The following is a 16,939-nucleotide window of genomic DNA, read 5'->3' as shown; positions in this document are numbered from 1 at the left end:
CCATCTTAGTGGGCCAGTATGATGGCCCATCGTGTAAAGGAGCCATTAGTGTACATATAGTATCAAAGAAGCCAAGGACTGAACAGAGACAATGAAAGCTGCCAAGTGCGATGTGTCCACCGGGATTAAGCATGACGTATTAACGTACGAGGGTAGTCATGTTGCCAAACTATAAAATTACAATTTACTGACTGTGTGCATAGCTATAGAGTTCAGGTATCGTTCGGATTCGGGCGGCCTACCGCGAAAACCGAAATTCGCAAATTGCGGAGATCGTTCTTTTTTACTCTCTAAGACGTAATTAGAGTGACAGAGAACAAAGCCCGCAGTTGACGAACTTTGATTTTCGCGGTTATAACCCAGTCTGCAATAGTCGCTACGTGTACACATAGCCAATTGCAGCCTGACATTACTGCCGACTGCATTACTGCCGTAAATGTCTCAAATCTAAAATATAATGGGAAAATATGGGAATAGTTATAAATGCTTCCGCGAAAGGACACCGTGAGATTAAGTGTCGAAAATAATTAATTATTTACTGTTATGTTAATAATGATGAGATTGATAATTATCCGCATTTTTCCGTAAATGCGTATTTTTTGACATTTAGATTTTATTCTAGAAAGTTTATATACTAGTATTATTTATACAATGTTGGTGTTTGACGATCCTTTTGTGAAATTCTTATTATTAAGCTTGATATATCTATGATAATTCAATGATTTTTAGAACAATAATAACAGCATCAATAAATGGCCTATTCTTCGACTGTGACTATTAAGAAAAAATAAAGTAGTAAAAAATTGCGAAACTTAAGGAGATCCTGGTGATCTTGAGTTGACCAGGATCGCTGAGGGATCCTCGTGGACTGCATGCGAAATTATGGGAAAAGTAAACGACAGGGTCGATTGGAGAAAACGAGAGAAGCCCTTTGCCCAGCAGTGAGACACTACGTTAATAAAGCAAAGTATTTATTTAAGCTTCGATTCAAGGACTGCTCCAAGAAGAACCTTATCTGCTTCAGCATTCTCCACTGTTGGGAGACTGGCTGAGATGTTCATAACAGAGTGGCGTCGAGATCTCCAAGCGGGTGTAGAGAACCATGTCAGACACTAGTTGGAGAATCGTAGGCAGAAAGGACTCCGCATCACCAGATCTCCCCGGACTCTCGTCATATTAATGATTGCTGTGACAGAACATGCCGCTTTGATATAAGACCCACCCTGGAAGCTGAATTCTAGAATCTAGTACATATAGTTAATAAACAGTATCCAATAGGGTTGTTTCCATCTACAAATCTTAGGGCAGAATTGTATCCCAATAAATTCTTTTGGATTATAAGAACATGTTAAACTACTTTTAGGGGACCTGTAATGATCATATTTTTGTAAATATTGAATTTAAAATATCTTTTTGGCACACGTCACGTGACCAAGCTCGAAACGTCGTTGAAGATTCTGATGACGTCACAACTCTCGGATTGACACTGTTGACAGTTACAGGCGATAAACAACAAATGACAAATGTCAGTTGACAGTTCGTATCTTCTACGTGTGTATGTAGTTATGTGTCAACCCGTAAACTGTGACGTCACACAATTTTCAAAGAGCGTTTTGGGCGCGAAAGCATCTGTCAAAATATATTTTGTTAATTTAACATATTTAAAGCCGTTTTTAGTATAAAAGTTGAATTTTAGGGTAATTAACTTTTAGTTAATATAGAACGTAATACAAGCGATTAAAAAAATTGGAAACAACCCTATTTCATCTCGGGTCAATTTAGCCCTTAACAAGATGCTATGGGGCCCATAGCCTCATAACAAGCGACAAAATAATTGACACAAAGGTGGCTCAAGTTTAGAGGGCCAAGGTAAAGAACAGATAGACAGGTCAGGTGTCATTTATGTCTACATTCTACTATGTATTTCCATATTTACCCTATTTCCCAATAGATACCAACTCCCGCGGCTAAATTCATGAACTGACAACACTGTTAATAATTTGCAACACATGCGTTTCACTGTAATTAATGTACGCACACACTGACACTTGGCCCGTTTTAATTTCAAATATAGAATCACATCTATCGAGTGCAGTTGCAATAGATAAGTATTTCAGATCGTAAAATATGTTCTTTATTATTTGAGCCGCTAGGCTGATTTTTCTTTAACATACGAACTTCTTTCCTTTTCTTTTAATTGAACTTCACCTTTTTAAATTTAGTGTTGTGACTGATTGTAAAATAGAACCGTAGAAAAATAAAAATACGAAACTAACCTAAATTTCGCGCACAAGTTTCTTGATGTTATTATTCAAGTTTTTGAGGTTGTTGATTTAATTTAGTTAGTTATTTAGAGACACGGTTTGGGCGTTAGATTTGTTTTGTTGCCGGAGTCGCACTGAATGTAACTGACGGGTACTTGGACTAGGCGCACTGAAAATGAGTGGAGTCGACACCAATATTTTATTAATTCAATATCTCATTTTTTATTATTATTGTTGGTCTTTAAGCTAGTTTCCTCCAGGGTTGGAAGGTCAGATATCAGTCACATGTGCAATTTTTTTTTAAAGAATTATAAATCCAATATGTATTATACACAATGTAACAAAAATAGTGGGGATTCGTTTAAAGGCATATTGTGTATCGTGTTCTGATTAGGAAAAAGTAGAAGAATAATGATTTAGACGTGTAAAATTGTTGGCCGTGGTATGGAGGGTTGGCCGACTTGGACGACCTGCCCCATAGAAAAATACTTTTTTCGCGTCAAAAAAATTCTCTGCGAATATGCTTAAGCGGATCTCCACTATTTTTGTTACATTCTGTACAGCAAAAAGTGGTATATATTTAGTGATTACAACGGGTTTAACGCAATATAATTTCATTAAAAAATTTAAAATTGATTATGTACATGTGCCTTTGAAAAAGAAATGAAAAAAATAAAATATTTTTACCTTATCCGACGATTCAACAAGGTTGCACCAACTCTGTAGACATGGGTCTACAGAGCGTACTCGCGTTTACATATATGACAATGGTGTCATATATGTAAACGCGAGAGTTTACCGTGTTATAAAAAATGGCACCTTCTCATTGATTAAATCAATTCAATTTTGAAAGGATTTTTTTTCTCTTTATTATTTAGGGTTTTAAATCAGTTACATTTTTTTTTTATGGTAGAGGAGGCAAACGAGCAGACGGATCACCTGATGGTAAGCGATTACCGCCGCCCATGGACACCTGCAACACCAGAGGGGTTGTAAGTGCGTTGCCGGCCTTTAAGATGGGAGTACGCTCTTTTCTTGAAGGTCGTATCGGTCTGGAAATACCGCAGGCGACAGTTCATTCCACAGTTTAGCTGTGCGAGGCAGAAAGTTCCTAGAAAAACGCACAGTTGAGGACTGCCAACCATCTAAGTGATGAGGATGGAAATGTTGTCGCGTAGGGCGATGGCGAAAAGAAGCGGCAGGGAGGGAGGGAGTGGGAGGGAGTTACATGATTATGCCAGCCCCATCCTTCCTTATCCTAGTATTGTTACATATCTACTTATGGGACTAATACCGTTCAAAAAAATCTATAACATATAAAAATATATTTTTAGCCTCTTCTGAGTTCGGTACAGTTAAGATGCTCTGAAAAGCATCTATATCCAATCTATTTACCTTGAGGGCAGTTAGTAACGCTTGTCTATCGCTTTCATTCTGTGCACATTCCGTCAAAATATGTTGTGAAAGGAATTATAACTACAATTGTTACATTTTCAAGTAATTCGACTCCATGGATGCATTGTGCCGGGTGCAGCCAACAGTCTATTCTGGCCGCGAGCTGTTAGCACACTTACTGCACCGAGCCCTTTCCTCCACACAACTACAGCTGCACATGCACAAGTGATACACGCCCTTCTGTCTTATCTTCGAGAATAAACTCAAGATAAACTCTGACCAAAAAAATACCGAAAATCTAAATTTTGTTAGAGACGGTCCAAATTAACTACCCATCTGATAGATAGCACAGACTGTGGACCTGTTATTTTAAACATAATTTCATAAACGTTTGACGTTTATGACAATTTGACAACACTTCCACGCTCTGGGAACCGATTTTTGAAATTCGAGCACTCAATTTTGTCACTCATAAAACTGTGGAAAACGGCGAAACTATTTTTGAAATACGAGCGATAGACGTTGGGAAATTAGTAGAATTTAAATGCCTTGTATGGGAGATAACATTAAAGGGAGAGAGAGGATTCGCTGCAGAGTTATCTTGGTCTAACTCTAACTGCCTCTTTCATCATCTTCCTCACGTCTCGGTTTCTTGCCACGGTTCATGGGAGCCTGGGGTCCGCTTGGCAACTAATCCCAAGAATTGGGATAAGCACTAGTTTTTACGAAAGCGACTGTCATCATACGCTATCTCCAAGACAGAGCTGAAACTATAGTCCGTTTTTATAGCATTTATAGAAAGTAGGTAAGCTATTTAGACGTGACTTTTTTTTTCTATTATTATTTAGGGACTTACATCAGTTACATGATTATGCCAGCCCCATCGTACCTTATTCTAGTATTCCTACATGTCTACTTATGGGACTTGTACCTTTTAAGACTTTTTATTGAAAAACACTTTGAAAAATAATTCACTGCAAATATGTACCAATTAAATAATATACGATCTTTTACATTCTTTTGCTTACATAAGTAATAGTTATAGGTAAAAAACTTAAGTAAGTCACTGTTGTATGTAGTTGTGACGTGTTCGAATAGACATTTGTTTTGTTTGTGTGTGTCTTTTAAACATGTATTGTGTATTCGAACACGCCACAGCTACATTCAACAGGTGACTTACTTAAGCTTTTTACCTACACTGGTTTTTAAAAAGCGTTTTTCAATAAAATGACTTGTCATAATTGTTTACCTTTGTTCTAATGCTAAAAAAATAGGCCTTATTGGAATTAGTCCGGTTTCATCACGATTTTTTATTTCACCGGAAAAAACTGTTAAATATCAAATGATATAATTATCGTACAAACGTTCTGAAAAACTTACTGGTAGGGTAAAAGCACCAGTGCTCAGCCATGGACCAGTGGTCAGCCTTTCTTGCTTATTTTTGCTTGTAATTATCAAAGTTTTTCAGATTTTCCTGCCAAAGTTGGTGATATTATAGATTTATAAACTATGAATTGAAAAGAAACTTAATTTTTAAAATAATTGTCTAGCATAAACCACAAAACTACTTCGAAGAAATGCTGTCTTCTGACATGAAGGGATATGTGATATGCGCCATTTATTTTGGAGCGTTAGATGGTAATTTGATGAGATGTTAGCAGCCGAATTGTGTTTTTTTTTAAAGAATGTGCAACGTAGTGATTATATGCTCTTTGGTGCACTGCTTTACGTAATTAATACTAAATCTATCTGAAAAATGTAAAAAAAAAAAATTGAGAGCTACTTTTTTGTACAAAATCCAATTGTTATAGGCCTCTGGTGCCTTTACCCTAACCCGCCTCGGTTTGACCCCCCGACCTCCGGATTGAAACTCGCATGCTAGGCTACCATCGGTTTTTTCTCTGTTACTGTTACTGAGTTAGTAATAAAAAAAACTACACTGTTTCCGAAAAGGGAGTATTACTGCAATGTTCTACCGCCAGGTGCAGCACTAGCACTCGTAAACCATGGAGTAACTTATACATACTGTGCCTTAATCTGTTTTTTTGACAAGTTTTCACAGATAATAAAATGTGACATTGATGTATCAAGGCGGTTTGTTTACAGAGGGCCTACCGGGAAACGCGAAAATTGAAATTTAGTTATCTGTCTCTTTATCGCTCGAATACGCAAGAGTGATAGAGAGGTTAGATAACGAAATTTTGATTTTCTTGTTTCGCGGTAGACCCTCAGATTCTGATGGATTGTGGTAGTGGCGCCCCCTATGCAGAGTTTCGCGTAATATTTCTTATTAAGTACACACGAGTGTTTTTTTGGAAAACTATACAATTATTAAGTTCTTGATAACTTCCTCCTTCACGGCTTTAAGGTGAAAAAGCGGTGAAGTCGTGTGACAAAACTATTAGCATATCGATATCAGTATGAATATTCAAATATACACCCAATGTCATTTCTTCCACACCTGTCATTTTGACATTGAGTTAAAACTAGCGCAGAAAGTGAAGAATGAGGAAGTGGAGTTAATATTTTAATTTTTGACTCATTTTTACATAGGAACCCTTATTTACCGTGTCAGTGTGTCTGTCCGTGCGCCATTTTGTGACCCAAGGACTCCAAGGAGTTTATGGATGAGTTTCAGAAGTAATTTGGCATTTAAAATAGTCGGTATATTACATAAACTACCTAGATTTTTTTTCAGCCAACGTGTCTCGTTGTTTTTTAATACGGATCTTCAAAAACAAGTTTTAAATGTGTTTTATATAAAATAAGTTAAAAAGAGGCTACAAGTTATATTTTCAAGAAATTAGGCCCATAACCTGAATTAATCAAATGTGACGTTTTCAACTAAAATTGTCGGTGGTCAATAAGGCGTTATTTCTATAAAGCTTGAATTGGAAATCAACCGTACCGACAACCAACAATCTGGTACCTACCTTTTAGGTGAAAATGTCACAAATAGGATGCTTATAATTATAACCTTCCTTTAACTAGTTTTTCACCACCGGTGGCAACATGGTTGCTATTCGCCTGTCACTATGCCTGTCACTTTCGCACTTGTTAGAACGTGACAGGCATGGTTACAGCCGATAAAAATGCGACCATGCTACCGCCACATCACAATCATACATATCAAAGGTTAAGACTGCATTTTGACTACCCCTAGACGTAATCATAATGTTCTCTGAACTATTTATTTCATTCATGTGCAATAAACAGTATGTAAACCTCCACACTCACCCCCTTATTCATAAACGTCTACTAAAGTTAACAAGCCGCTAATAATCGTTTGTCACTTTCAATCATACCAATACGTCGGAAAAGGACAAACGATTATTAGCGGCTTGTCAACTTTAGTAGACGTTTATGAATAAGGGGGTTATTTTTTTTTCATTCTATTTTGGCAATAACTGGGCCTGCGTCATTTGTCTCAGTCTAATCCAAATCAAATACCAATTCAATTTTATTATAGATTTGTCACACTTACACATTATAACTCACCTTGCCGAACCAATACGATTTAAATCTAATATCAATACCTCAAAACTAGACAATTAAATTCATCAAAATTCCAAAATTCTCATATTCTGTTCTGTTAGTGTTTGCTCCTTTCGCATTTTCTAACAGGTTAGCTGGAAGAGATCCCTTTTAGGGTTAGGTTCGCCTTTGTACATAACTTTTTTTTTGTTTTGTTTTATATGTTTTATGTTAAGCTATTTATGTGCAATAAAGTACACCATCTTCTTCTGTGTCGTTTCGCTCTTGGCAAAGCGGTCGTGGTCTCGTTGAGGCGCCCGCATCGGTACTACTCCTAACGTAAAGTGCAATAACTCATATTAAAATATTATTTAATTGTGTATTTTGTTATCATACGATGTGTCACACAATTAAATGAGATTTCTAAATAAATTATTGCACTTAACATTAGGAGGGCAGGGTAGTGGAGGCCGACACAGCTCTGCGCACGATCTCCCGCCATCTTTACCTGTTGGTAGACTGTCTGGCAAAGTCAGGTACACGGTTTCTAACTGCAGATTTTATTTGATCAGTCCAGCGCATAGGTGACCTGCCGCGCGATCTGGTTCCCTCCACTCTGCTCTGTACGACCAGGAGACCCGATTTTTTAATTTCGACCACTCGATTTCGTGTATTTTGTTCAATAATATCTCCACTACTAGGCATTTAAATTATCCTAATGGAATTGTAAACGAATGGTCAATACCACTCATTTTTCAATTTCTATCGCTCGTATTTCAAAAATAACATTTCGCCGTTTTCCACGAAATCGAGCGCTCGAAATTCAAAAATCGGTCCCCAGCCGCTCCATGGAGTCGAATACAGAAGGTAGAAGTACTAGTGCTCGACGCTGCACTAGTACTCGACATGGGCACTTTATGTCAAAGCGACAAGGATTAAGTTCGAATACAGAAAAATCTTCGTTGTTCAAATTTAACCTATATTTCCATGAAATAAAGTGCCCATGTCGGTGACTAGTGCAGCGTCGAGCACTAGTACTTCTACCTTACATACACATACAATTAATGTCCTATATGGATTTAATACGATAGTCATATGTTAAATCGGGCAACATACAACCGTCGTAAATTCTACTAGGGCCAAATCCCTTACTATTAATAGTAATCATTATGAGTTAATAATAGGTGAGTACGCAGCTGGTGGTCACGGGAGTGAGCTGCGTCGAGATTTGGACGATTAATAATAACTTTAATAAGTAAATATTGTTAATTGTGAAAGGAATTAATGTTACGTTTACAGGATGTTTATTTAGTCACCTGCGATAATTTACGGGGTGAATATATAGGTCATACTGACCAACTTTTATTGTGGGACTTTTACAGAGTTTGTGATGAGTAAATTCGTCGATTAGCTCAGCCGGTTCCATAGGTGTACTGGTTAGCACTCTGGACTCTGAATCCCGCGATCCGAGTTCAAATCTCGGTGGAACTTTTTGTATTTTTTCTTTTTTTATTTATTTTTTACTCTATTAAAGACAACAAATGGTCCAATATCCGTGTTAGTTGATCCTAGCCTACGTTAGTACTTAATAACAAACAGGTTTTGATATGATATTCCAGCTTGGCTGAGAAAACTGATAAACTTACTTATACTATACATATATCTATTCTATGTCATCAGTTTGGCGAGCTATAATAATTATTAGTACGTTGAGAGACAAGATGTCTGCCAGTACTAACAGCTACCTGCATACTACGTGTTATTGTTGTGTATGAACGACGATAAAAACATTGCGACACCGACACCGATATCTACGCAAAAGCAGTGGTAAGGGCCTTCGCTAGCTGACGCGGACGCCCGGTGCGTGTGCACGCACGCGGGTGCTATTTGTAGGTGAAATCCGCCGCACGCGCCCGCTTCAGTTAGCGTTGCTCATACTATTTTTCGTTAACCCGCTCGTCCGCTCAGCGCACCCGCGTCAGCTAGCGCAGGCCCTAAGACTGGCCAATTTTATCGATTACATGCTGTCACTGCTGCATATAGGTACAGTCAAGTGTAATAATATGGGTGTACCCAAGCTCTACCCAATGTGCTTGCGACACTGCACCACAAACCATGGCGCACCTGCTGGATTGCCCCGCGTGCCCGCACTCGTGCTCTGAATCTGACCTGAGAGATGCCACGGTCCGGGCTGTCAGTACCGCTGCTTTCTGGGCATCCACTGTTTAAGGGAACCTCGACACGAGAGAAGAAGAAGAAGAAGATATGGTTGTACACATCTTACTCCAAAATATGTCCCATAGCATCCTATTCCCGTGTAATAAGAGCGTAGTACCATATTTATGAGACGATTCTCTCGATACATATTTTTGCACTTGACTGTAAATATAGTTACTTTTTAGTATTTGTTGTTATAGCGGCAACAGAAATACATAATCTGTGAAAATCTCAACTGTCTAGCTATCAAGGTTCATGAGATACAGCCTGGTGACAGACAGACGGATGGACAGCGGAGTCTTAGTAATAGGGTCCTACCTCCTCCTAAAACCTTTTGGGTACGGAACCCTAAAAATATTGTTTTTTTGGGAATTATCGAAAGTCTTATCAACTTTAAAAGATAACCTCAATTATATTTAATAGAAAATGTTTATTATCAAAAATACAAGTCACATTTATTTGCTAATTATCTTGATTAATTACAGATCGAGAAGTGATTTGTAAAAAGACTGTACTGTTATAATAGGTAATTCTTAAGATTAGATAGCCACACGACCGCCATTTGCTTGTAGTAACTAATGATGTAGTATGTTGTTTTGTTTGTAGAATAGAGAAATATAAGTATAGAAAGAGTGGTAACTCCCATACAAAAACTCGAGGTATTTCGTAGCCGCCTGTTGTTCACCTCTTCTTTATGTGTTGTATTATTTGTACTGTTTCTGTATTGAGGTGTGCAATAAAGATTATTTGTATTGTATTGTAATCATTTATTTAATATCGCCTTCAGGGATCGGAACCGGTTTTTTGCAAAAACATCGAAATTACCATATATTTCGGTTTATTTTATACTCTAAATGTAGGACTCAGTTGTGTTTTCAGATAATGACTTCGTATTATTAGAATGCCTAATTAGAAATGAAGTAATTAACAAAGAACGAAAAAATACCGTTTTCGTTCCCATACAAAAAATACCGGTTACCGATCCCTGATCGCCTTGTCATGTACATAATAAGGCGTTACATTTCATATTGTAGTCGACATCTAGCGCCAAGTAGCGGAATTTATCAGTACTACTAGCTGACAATAGATGTCGCGACGAACGAAAACTCTAATGGTCAACAATTTTCAGCTAATTATAACTCGATTAACCGCAACTCTATTTTCAACTCCTTCTACTTGTAAATTGTTTTAGCAATACATTTTTCGTCAGTCGCGACACTCGCGACACCAGTGACATCTGGTGTCAACGGTTCTATGGTTTGTGCAGTTCATGCACGCTCCGTATTAGGTATGCATTACTTAGCATACCTAATAGGGCGCGTGCATGAACTGTAGGAGGCAGCACAGGAGCCGTCAGATTTTTGGCGCGAGGCGTAAACGTGATGTTTTTTGTTCCGATTTAGCCCACAAGATGGCAGAACCTACTATGCACAAGAAAACACGTGACGTGTACATGTGCATGTTTATGGTTCCGATTCAGGCCACGAGATGGCAGACCCTCCAACACGCACGGTCCCTATAAAACTAAGATTTGTAATAATGAGTATGTGTATATTATATTGTATGTATTAGTATGTTATAATTATTCTTAAATTTATGTACATTTATTACTAAATTCTTTTTTCTTGTTTTACACTCGTTTTTTCCGTACCTAAAACATACCTTTATATTTTTGGCCTGATAGTTCACTAGTAGTTGGTTCTAGCAATATACATTAAGACTTTGTACTTTATTTCCTGTGCAATATAAATTAAATAAATCCTGACCAGTAATATATGTGTGTGTCACGCGCCATATTGCGGAATTTCATTGCAACTAAATTTTTCATACTAAACTGAACTGTCGCCCTATACATGAGAATAGCAGCGCCCTCTTGACAATGATCATATATATTTCTGGTCGGGCTTAACATAAATGTCAAGGTGCCATAAGACCAACAACAAACTAAACTAGTGATGAGCACAGATATTTGTTCCTGAGTCATGGGTGTTTTCTATGTATTTGTATATAAGTATTTATAAATATTTATATATTACATATATTGTTGTCTAAGCACCCACATTACAAGCCTTATTGAACTTACTGTGGGACTTAGTCAATATTTATTATAAAAAAAACTTATTTTATTCGGCTTCTTCTGGTTCCTCCTCCGCTTCCGCCGGTTCCTCCGCTTCCGCTTCCGCTTCCCCTTCCACTTCCCCACTAAACGCCCTCATGGCTGACCCACCTCCATAACCACCTTCTACCACATTTACTCCACCATAATCACCGTCTACAACATTTACCCCTCCATCTACAAAATTTGATCCACCGAAATTGCCATCCACGACATTTATTCCATCGTGTACAAGGTTTGATCCACCGAAATTGCCATCAGCCACATTTATTCCATCGTGTACAAGATTTGATCCACCGAAATTGCCATCAGCCACATTAATCCCTCCATGGACGAGATTTGATCCACCAAAATTTCCGTCATGGACTGGCTGAAAAAAAACAGTCTTATTAGAATCTAAAGCAAAGACATGCGCATCAATACCTTAGGCTGGCTGTACACATTCGTCTAAAGACCCCGACACAAGCCGAGAACGAATATATTATTGGGACCTTCTTACACAAATTGACTGTCCCACGGTAAGCCAAGAAGGTTTATATTGTGGATACTCAAACAACGATATATATATTATTTTATTTTATTATATTTTATTGGAGAAACAACAGAAGCAAGTACAATAATAATAATAATATATACTTAAATACATATAAAACATCCATGACTCAGGAACAAATATATGTGCTCATCACACAAATAAATGCCCTTACCGGGATTCGAACCCAGGACCATCGGCTTCAAAGGCAAGGTCACTACCCTCTAGGCCGGACCGGTCGTTAAATAAGAAAGCTTCAGATCACATGTTTATAGACCTCGGCTTGACCTCGTCCGACATGTGATTAGGGTGCTTAGCCAACGTGCCAATCGTTAACTCTCCGTAGCGTAGTCATCTCTCTCTATCACTCTTCCATATTAATGCGACAGGGACAAGTGCGTTTCGTTGGCTACGCAGCGTTAAGAGGGAAGAATAGCTTTGCAATCCTAGCGAAATAACGGTACTTTTTCTATGGAATTTCTATTCCGGGAGAAAACGTATTCCACTAAGTAAATCTTAACAAATCACTTTGATTTTGATGTCGATCGCTTCAGCATAATATATTCTAGGTTTATGTTTCGCTTTAATTTTGTTTTTATATTGCAAAGTTGAAAAAAATGAATAGTCTATAAACCTAGTTTTATTTGCATACCAATATATGTTACTTACATACATGGACCCTGGAAAGGTTGTAGCAAAATAAAAATGTAAGTAGTTTATTGTGTTAATAACATACTACAAAACCGGACAAGTGCGAGTCGGACTCGCCCACCGAGGGTCCCGTACTTTTTAGTATTTGTTGTTATAGCGGCAACAGAAATACATCATCTGTGAAAATATCACGGTTCCTGAGATACAGCCTGGTGACAGACGGACGGACGGACAGCGGAGTCTTAGTAATAGGGTCCCATTTTATCCTTTTGGTACGGTACCCTGAAAATCATGGAGAATGGAAAATATTTAGAAAAAACACTTTCTATTTTGGTGAACGAGTACGTGGTATAATTTTCTTTTCACGATTGCCACGTTGGCTACGCACCCGGAGATATTTATTACTTTACTGCCCTAGGTATATAATATACCTATAGCAGGGGTGGCCAACAGGTCGATCGCGATCGACCGGTCGATCGTGACTGTTAGTCCAGTCGATCGTGGCAAGGCAAAAAAATATAAATACGTAGACCAGTTTCATTTAAGGTTTCAAGAAGTATGTAATTGGTAGATCGCACAGGGTTTCGTTAGTAAACAGGAGATCTTGGGTCTAATCAAGTTGGCTACCCCTGACCTATAGTAATATCAAATAAGTAAATGTGCCTATAATTACCTGTCCGTCCACAAAGTGAATACCTCCGGCCCCGTCGTCGACATGCGCAGGTCCAGCCCACATGTTTAATGATTAATAAATACTTAATTAATTAATCAACACGTAATACCTTCAGGTAATCTAACTAGCAATAACGTCCAGTTTACCAACTAAGTATTTTACTTATCTAACAGATAACCGTATTAGTTGTCACAGATTAGTAGATAAGATAGATGTCCAAAGTGTGTAATTACAGGAAACTTGTCAAGCACCTAAAATTATTCTTCGAAATCATTGATTACTATTAATAGGTACATGGGGCCTACCGCGGAAACTGAAATTCGCAAATTGCGGGGATCACGGAAAATTAGCACATCGCTTACAATATTTGAAATGTAAAAAAATACTTTGTTTCTAATTGCCAAAAATGTTCAATGTCTGATATTTTTGCATATAAATCATTTTTTTACATTTCAAATATTATAAACGATGTGTTGATATTTGGTAAAATGGAATAATTCTCTTTCTCGGGCCCGAAATCGGGTCTGGTATCAGGCCTGATAAAGTGTGGATGTAATTGGCACTTAAAAGAATTATCATAACTAAGAGAAAAAATCATGTTTAGTTTTTTTTAAATTCCATATTAATTTACTTAAATTGTATTTTTTTATGCATGTTAGTTATAAGATGAAATGTTTTGATAAGATGTGTCCTGCCGAGTTTCCTAGCCGAGAGTCCTACAATTTAGGAGGGATTTAAATCTTCTCGGGTCAGAGGTGTAGGGTTAGAGCCGGCGTAGCTTTATTTGACGTTCATAAGCGCACTGTAATATGCCTACTTGGAAAATAAACTATCGAACTATATTTATCTAAATAATATTAGGTAAATAATACAAGTCCAAAGTTGTGAAACATCTTTATTATGTATATATTAGGTATGTAACAAAATACCTTTTTCCATACCTGTTTCCTTATACTTCGATGAGAAATGTAATGAATGTATATATATTTAATAGAATTCACGATGATATTTACCTCTCCGGTTTTAACATTTGATTTTTAATGTGATTTCGACTTTTTTAAACTGACATGACCGTGAGGTGTGAGGCTTTTGTTTACCCCCAACTGAAATAAAGTTCATCTATTTTAATATGCTCTTCAGGGGCCGACTGATTACCAGTGCGCCGGACGATATAGGGACCGTGCGCGTTGGAGGGTCTGCCATCTTGTGGCCTGAATCGGAACCATAAACAAGCACATGTACACGTGACGTGTTTTCTTGTGCATAGTAGGTTCTGCCATCTTGTGGGCTACATCGGAACAAAAAACATCACATTTACGCCTCGCGCCAAAAAGCTGACGGCTCCTGTGCTGCCTCCTACAGTTCATGCATGCTCCCTATCGGCCTGTCAGTTATTCGCAAAAGCTGTCAATCGCGAGCCCATTGTATATTTAGAGAGCTGACGAAGCGTCTCATTGATGCTACGGGTGACCAGGGACGATTTTTGAATTTCGAGTGCTCGATTTCGTGTAATTCCCTCCAATTTATCTCCACTACAAGTTACAACGCATTTAAATTCTACTCATATAATTTTAAACAAGTGGTCAATACCACTAGATTCCTAATTTCTATTGCTCGTATTTCTAAAATATCAATTCGCCGTTTTCCACAGGTTTTCGAGTGACGAATTCGAGCGCTCGAAATTCAATTATTTTCTTGCCCAGTGAATTGGCATCGCCATACAGCGCGGTAATGCCACCAGCCTTCTGGGCACCCTACCATCGGGCGACGAACTAGCCCCCATTTTTTATTTGTAAATATACTTTAGTTGTATTCTTTTTTGTATTTTATGCGTTTTAATAAGTTACTTTATATATTATATAGTAACTATTATTGTACAATTTAATAAAATAAATTAAGGATAACTGACAGGCCGATATCGTCCGGCGAACTGGTAATCAGTGGGCTCCTTTGTCCTAAGGATTTTTGGAGAAGGGAAATTCGAAATCGATTTTCACATCGTACTAAGCAGTTACACTAAGAAATGCGTGCTAACATTTGTCAGATTGAATAACAACACAATAATAGACTAAAAAAAACAAACCGTAATGTCAATACTCGCTATGGAGCAGCAGATATTTTTCTCTCAATTTCTGAGTTGGCTTATGGACACACATTACAAAACCATTCATGTAATCTTCTTCCTCGCGTTGTCCCGGCATTTGCTATGGCTCATGTGAACCTGGGGTCCGCTTGGCAACTTATCCCCAAAATTAGCGTAGCCACTAGTTATACGAAAGCGACTGCCATCTGACCTTCCAACCCAGAGGGTAAACTAGGCCTTATTGGGATTAGTCCGGTTTCCTCACGATGTTTTTCTTCACCGAAAAACGACTGGTAAATATCAAATGATATTTCGTACATAAGCTCCGAAATACTCATTGTTACGAGCCGGGGTTTGATTTGAACCCGCGACCTCCGGATTGTAAGTCGCACGCTCTTACTGCTACGGCACCAGCGCTTCCGCTGAGTCACCAGCGCTTCCGCTGGGCCACCAGCGCTTCCGCTGGGCCACCAACACTTCTTCCTGTACAGGCTGTTTATTAAGTCACCTGCAATAATGTACGGGCTGAATATATAGGTCATACTGAGCAACTTGGGACCAACACAAGATCGCAAAAAAAAAAAACTCTCCCATACAAAATGTCAAGGTCAGACAGCCAAAATGTATGCAACAGACAATTTTTTCGCGATTTCAGGGTTAGTCCCATAGTAAAAGTTGCTCAGTATCACTTATACATTCACCCCGTAAATTATTGCAGGTGACCTAATTAAACATCTATATATGAAATGCCATTTATAATTTTTGATTATCCCTCATTGCCTCCCCATGTGGTTGAAACCCTGTCAGAAGTGTCACAACACAAAGGTTATCTACCGTAATTACACATACCTTCAGCATTTCATTATTTATGCACACTGAGACTTGCTCAGCCAGATTGCAGCCCTTTTTCAATTTGTTTACTGTAAACAAGCATTTCTTGAATTTAAACTGCCGTTAACATTACACAATACAATACAAATACTCTTTATATTGCACACCGCAATACAGAAACAATACACTTACAGATAATGGACGCATAATGGATACATTATGGTTTAAGAGGCTCTCAACACCCAATGTCCTTGAAATTGATGTTACTTAAACAGTTTTTTAAGAAAGACTATTTGTTTTAGTCAAGTAAGAAAAATATATGTTCATATTAATTATATTTCAAAGACCGTGGTTGTACTCGATACATGATTGAACGAAATCGGCTCGATAGAAAATAATTGCAAAGCGTGGTCTTAAAATCACAATTAAACGGTTCTATGTCTTTATTGTTTTGACTTATGGGTCTGCAATTAAAATCACAATTTCAAAACATTTATATCTAAACTGTGGTTGAGTAAAATATTTCACTAATAATCCACTTTTTTTTATTTAAATATTTTTCTTATTATTCCCTTGCCCAGGCCCAGTAACATGCGACAGTGCTATCTCATTTACCTCCGATAGAAATAGACAGTGTGCGCGCTTGGGTATTGACAGCCTCTTAACTGACGTATTTTAAATCATTTGCGGTTAGGTGCTCGCT

The 16,939-nt window shown here is 37.9% G+C and overlaps 1 protein-coding gene across 1 annotated transcript; it reads right to left on the bottom strand.

Moving 5' to 3' along the window:
- Positions 1 to 9,760: 9,760 nt before the first annotated feature.
- On the bottom strand, positions 9,761 to 13,963 carry LOC133531578 (uncharacterized PPE family protein PPE40-like). Its single transcript, XM_061869884.1, has 2 exons — positions 13,323 to 13,963; positions 9,761 to 11,836 (listed from the first exon to the last, which is right to left on the bottom strand). The coding sequence occupies exons 1-2, from the start codon at positions 13,383 to 13,385 to the stop codon at positions 11,474 to 11,476; spliced, it is 426 nt and encodes a 141-aa protein (XP_061725868.1). The 5' UTR covers positions 13,386 to 13,963; the 3' UTR covers positions 9,761 to 11,473.
- Positions 13,964 to 16,939: the final 2,976 nt, after the last annotated feature.

This window comes from Cydia pomonella, chromosome 25 (genome assembly GCF_033807575.1).
Source record: "Cydia pomonella isolate Wapato2018A chromosome 25, ilCydPomo1, whole genome shotgun sequence".
Taxonomy (NCBI): domain Eukaryota; kingdom Metazoa; phylum Arthropoda; class Insecta; order Lepidoptera; family Tortricidae; genus Cydia; species Cydia pomonella.
The sequence above is the reverse complement of the archived record's forward strand: the minus strand, read 5'-3'. Positions and strand labels throughout refer to the sequence as shown.